At 47.6% G+C, this 5,566-nt stretch overlaps 1 protein-coding gene across 7 annotated transcripts in view; it reads left to right on the top strand.

Annotated features, from left to right (window-relative positions):
• The window catches only part of IFNAR2 (interferon alpha and beta receptor subunit 2), a 38,819-nt gene that overhangs the window by 16,455 nt on the left and 16,798 nt on the right, over window positions 1–5,566 (top strand). For 5 of the 7 annotated variants that reach the window (XM_019525177.1, XM_019525181.1, XM_019525175.1 and 2 more), the window contains exon 3: window positions 1,492–1,585. In XM_019525177.1, the coding sequence (XP_019380722.1) occupies window positions 1,546–1,585 (40 nt within the window). In that variant the 5' untranslated portion in view covers window positions 1,492–1,545. Of the gene's footprint in view, window positions 1–1,485; window positions 1,586–5,566 lie in introns of all 7 variants that reach the window. The other 2 variants (XM_019525180.1, XM_019525178.1) reach the window with 1 other exon arrangement.

The raw sequence follows: 5,566 nt of genomic DNA, 5'->3' as shown, positions 1-5,566 counted from the left end.
AGATGTGGGAACACTAGAAGGAAGGAATAGGCTGCAATCAGACCTAGACAGGGTCCAGAGCTAGGTGGGGGGGAGGTACAGTTCCATGGTTACTCCCCACTCAGCCAACCTGCCTGCCGAGCAGGGGGTATGGCCAGCTGATCAAGCTGGCTCCCAGCTCAGGCAGGGGAGTAAAGTCCCCTGATCACCCAGCCACACCCCCTGCTTGGCTAGCAGGCCAGCTGAGGAGGGAGTGGGGGGCAGGGGGAAACAGCCCTCATCGAGGGCTCACCCACCCCTGCACCTGACACAGCCCAGTTGGGGGTCCAGAGCTGGGTGAGGGACTATTCTCCCCTACTCCCTCTTCAGCCAGCCATCTGGCCAAGGAGGGGGCATGGCCAGGTGATTGGCTCAGCTCCTGGCTCCGGATATGGAGGCAAGGAGGACAACCACCTAACTGGGGTTCCCCCCTTCCCCAACACATCTGTTCACCAGAGCACCCCAAGGAACGACAAGGTCGAATGGTCACAAACTCTTCCATGACCATTTCAGGCTGGACATAAGAGAGAACTTCTTTACTGTCCAAGCCCCCAAGGTTTGGAATAGACTGTCACCAGAGGTGGTTCAAGCACCTACTCTGAACTCCTTCAAAAGACATCAGGATGTTTATCTTGCTGGGATCCTATGACCCCTGCTGACTTCCTGCCCGTGGGGCAGGGGGCTGGACTCAATCTTCCAAGGTCCCTTCCAGGCCTAATGTCTATGAAATCTATGAAACACCGGGGAGACCCCAGCTGGGGGTCCAGTGCCAGGCACAGGGGTGGGTTTCCCCCCACACCCTGTCCTCCGCCAGCCCAGACTGAGGAGGGGGCATGTCTCTCTCCCCATGCATGCTGTGGGCTTCCCCCTTCTCCCCCATTGATGGGGGAGACTCTGGCTGGGGTCCAGGGGGAGGGGTGGGTTTCCTCCCAGGCCTGCTCTTCAGCCTGCCCCAACTCAGGAGGGGGCATGGCTAAGGGGATCAGCTCTGGGGACAGGGAGAGAGGGAGAAACCCCACTGGAGGCTTCCCTCCTCCCCTCCCCCAGCGCTAGGGAGAACCCTGCTGGGGGTCTGGCGGGGAGGGGGTCCCCCCACGCCCTCTCCACAACTGACTGGAGGCTAAAGAGGGGGCATGCCTGGGGAAATCACCCATCTCCCCACTGGCCAGCAGGCTGGGAGGTAAGTTCTAGCACCCCTGGCTCCCTTTTCCTTTTGAAAAGTGAACATGAGTTCACTTGCTTGTTGGTTCAATCTAAGCAATGTACAGAAACCTGTAAAGACTGAATCAATCTTGCCTCAGGCTTTTTGACTGTCTGTCCCTAGCCCATATTTCACACTTAAATACTGCGTCATCACAGCTCTCACACAACAGTTGAAGTATGATACAGGCTCTTAGTACAGTTTTGCTTTCACATGGCTTATCCAGTAAGATGATTTGCTTACACAGATTGTTTTGTTTTCTATAGTTTCAGATACAGAAGCAAACTGAATATTTCACAATGAAAGGGGCATGACTCTACGTGCATATGATGGAACTGACTGGACCACTGCATTTTTATCAGCTTGGTAAGTTATCTATAAGTTTACACAGTAGCAAGTAATGGTACTGCAGATTAGTGGGTGAGTAACAGATTTCCTTCTGAATAATTCCTGAATTCACCAAGCTGTTGGAGGACTGACTTCAAATAAGATGCACAATCACATGCCCCAGTTGTTAGTGATCATAACAAATCCATGGTGTGGTTTTTAAAGAGAGGGGGATGTTCTGGTACAGGTTAGGGCACTCTGCCTCCTTGGATTCCCCTGTTGTGTCATTTGGATATTTTATTTCTCATTTCCTGTCCTAAAGTTTTGCACAATATTACCATATGCTCTTAAACTGTTGATACAGTTTAAGAGCATACAGTAATATTAACCCGAGTCATTGAGGTTAATCCCTTATCTGGTATAACTCAGTACTCGGGCTGAACTGCCATTTTAGCAGAGAACCACTTTGGTAGAGCCATTTAATTCTGTAGGAATAAAGCAAGAACATAAGAAGATAAATAGATCCTTCAATGATTCCCTGCTTAGACTGCTCACTCTTTACCTTCCTGATGCCCTGCATTCTCATCTTCCCACCTCACCCCAATCTAAACCATTGTTTGTCTCTCTTCTTTTCCTGTCTCAGCTCTTGCCTACTTAGATTTTGCAACAGTCTCTCTGTATTGGAGGGTATGATTTGTCACAAAGTTGTTGCCTTCTTTCACTGGAGTAGGTCCAGTTCCCCAGTGAAAGAGATGGTGCACCCCAGTTGGACCTGATTCAGAGGGTCTGAAGCAGGTAGACAGAGATAAGAAGCAGAAAGACATAGATATCTTCAGCAGTTCCCTGGATGAGGCCCGTGGCTGGGATTTGGTGAGAAAACCCTTGGAAGAGCTACAGGAGTTTCCTGAGAGAGTCTTAAGTGCTGAGAGAACAGGCATTGCCTGTGGACTTGCCAAGGCTGGAGAAGCTGGAAGCAAGAAAGAGGAGCAGAAAGATTGGCTTGCTGACTCTTCAGGCCTGAGAAACAAAGTTGGAAGGCCAGAGGAGGCTAGGGCTGGAGAACAGTTTGTCCAGATACCCAAAGAGAACTGAGATACAAGAGCCCAGGAGGTTAGTAGAAGTGCTTGCTTACTGACTTCTCTTGTGCTGATAACCTGAAGCCAGAGAGGACAGAGGAGGGTCAGGTAAAATAGTTTATCTGCTCACCTGCCTACATCAGAGAAGAGGTACCTCCCAGCTGGAGCTTTCAGGAGCTTCCAGTTGGGAAGGGCAAGGATGGGCCCTAGTCAGAATAGCTGGGTAGAATACTTATGAGTAGAGAGCCTGGGACAGGCCTGCTGGGAAAATCAGGGAAAAACATGGCTTGAATGGGATGGGCTTGGGCAGCTGATTGACAAAGTCTTTGGGAGTGGTGGAAGATGCCAAAGCTTGGGATGTTTATATTGATGCCCTGTGTCTGGGACTTTTGAGGGCTACATACACAGGGACTGAATTGGGCAGTAAGGCACCCATGTACAGTGTGGAATCACTGAAATACAGTATAACCTCATAAATCCAGATATCAAAAATCTGGCACTTTCCCCCACCACTCTGAAGCTAACCGAGCTTCTCTTGACATAAATTCCCTCAATACTCTGTTGAGGGAAACAAAACTCTAGAGCAGGAACTGCACCATGTGGAATAACTTCTTAAACTTCTTGTACTTCAAAAAAAGACTGACTGTTCAGTATGTAAACTAAAATCTTTACAAAACAGATACGTCTCATAGCTTTACTTTTTAATTGTTTGAAGTTCAAAGTTTAATAGGATTTTTGAATGAATCTTTTAGCTGAAGAAAGGGTCCATCCCAATGTCCAGTGAAGTCACTTGATCTCTTTCCATTTATTTTGGTAGGAAATGGTTCAGTAGCAGAGCAAAGGCAATGGTAATATTAATTATATGGTGGAAGCATCTACAATGTCATAAGCACTGCACTCCTGTGCAGAAAGAGGGAGTTCCCTCCCCAAACAACTGAAAATATGAGCTTACATTAAGCATTATAAAGCCATAGCAATGCTTAGCTTTTCCACTTCACCAGTTTCTTCTCAAATAGTTAATCTAATGCAGAATTTTTTTTGTATTTCTCTTAATATTTGCTAATGCTGTTTTGTTGTGGTTGTTTTGCAGTAATAGTGCTGATGAATGAATGCAAAAGGAGAAGGAAGGATTTCTTGTGGTCAGGTTTCAGACTGGGGCTTGAGAGACATGAGTCCTGTGTATTGCAAAGCACAGATCATCTATGTGATTTTTTTTTTTTTGAGTAAATAGTAGGCCTGTGCGAATAGGGAAATATTAGTTTCAGCTTCGGCCGATTCACAGGACAGTAATTCAGTTCGGTCGAGTCGGTTCTGGAAGATTCAGCGCTGATTTGGCAATTTGGCCATAGACTATAATGGAGAATCACTGAAATCCCTAAAACTTTGTCATTTTTTGGCAGATTTGGATGAAAACACCAGAGATGGTAGCCCCTTCTGAGGGCATGAGGCCTGCCAAGTTTCAAGGAGATAAGCACAGGGGTTTCTGTGAAACTGCACCTCAAACTGATGAAAGCAAAACTCATGACACTTGTATGTGTTAAGGGGTGTAGGTTGTAGCCATGTTGGTCTAAGGACATAGTCCAGACAAGGTTCTTAGTGTCAATCTAATATCTTTTATTAGACCAATGGAATAGTTGGAGAAATTCTTCTTTGCAAGCTTTCGGGTTTAAAAACACTTTGTCAAGCTGAGGAAGCATCTAGTTAGTGTGTGTGCGCTCTTTCTGGATAGAAGGAATAGTAAAGAAGCCAGAGGCTGGCATGCGATGCAGGCAAGAAAGCCAGCCAGTGAAAATGGAAATGGAGGAGTCAGGGGGTGAGAGAGACATGCTGGGGTAGAGGGGAAGGGGGATGTAGCAGGTAAAAGTGGAGAAGTACCTGGGGAGTCAGATGTCAGGCAGGTTGTAGTGTGTCATAAATCCAGTGTCTATATTGAGTCCATGAGTTTCTGTATCTAAGAGGCTGATGAAGCGAAGTTCATAGGCCTGTCTGTGACAAGTGGTTTGTAAATTCAAACAAGCACTGAACCTCACTAACCTCATCACCAGAAGACAACTTCCTACAGCCCAAAACACACCAAATGAATCCAGACTATGCCATGACAGTGCAAAACCTGCCAACATATATCCAGTACCCCACAAACTGCAACCAGAATCTATCAAAGACAAGAATGCCCAACTACCTGTGGGGGCACATTTCTCACAAAAATATCACTCTGTCTCCAGTCTCTCAGTCCTGATCCTCAAAGGGAATTTACAAACCACTTTTCACAGATGGGCCTATGAACTTCACTTCTTCAACCTCCTAGGTACAGAAACTCATGGACTCAATATTGACATTGAATTTATGACATACTACAACCTGCCTGACATCTGACTCCCCAGGTACCTCTCCATTTTTACCTGCTACATCCCCCTTGCCCCCTACCCCAGCCTGTCTCTCACCCCCTGATGTCTCCATTTCCATTTTCACTCACTGGCTTTCTTGCCTGCATTGCATGCCAGCCTCTGGCTTTACTATTCCTTCCATCCAGGAACAGCACACACACCAATTAGATGCTTCCTCCACCTGATGAAGGGTTTTAAACCTGAAATGCCATGCCTTGCAAATGGCATGTCAGGCAGCTAAGCTGAACTCACCTGAAGCCTCACAACTCCACTGCAACCAGCAAGCCTCAGGCCTCTCAAAGATCTTAGGGATCTGGGCTATCTCTAGCCAGGACTGTGCATGCATGTGATGGCTGGAGATTCTGGCACTTCCTACCTGCCTTTCACTAGGGATATCCTTGGTCCTGGCATTTCCTGGGGCTGCTGCGCTGCCGGCAGTCCTACCAGGCCTCCCGACCCTGCCAGGCTGCAGTTTTAGTGGTCATGCCCAGGACCTGGGGCTTCCTCCTTCCCCATAGCCCCAGCCCATACCTCCAAGTTTGTCCTGGTATGGGAGCTCA

The sequence above is a fragment of the Gavialis gangeticus genome, unplaced genomic scaffold, assembly GCF_001723915.1.
Source record: "Gavialis gangeticus isolate Ggan-Ray unplaced genomic scaffold, GavGan_comp1, whole genome shotgun sequence".
NCBI lineage: Eukaryota > Metazoa > Chordata > Crocodylia > Gavialidae > Gavialis > Gavialis gangeticus.
Note: the sequence above shows the minus strand (reverse complement) of the source record. Positions and strands in the feature narration are given on the sequence as shown.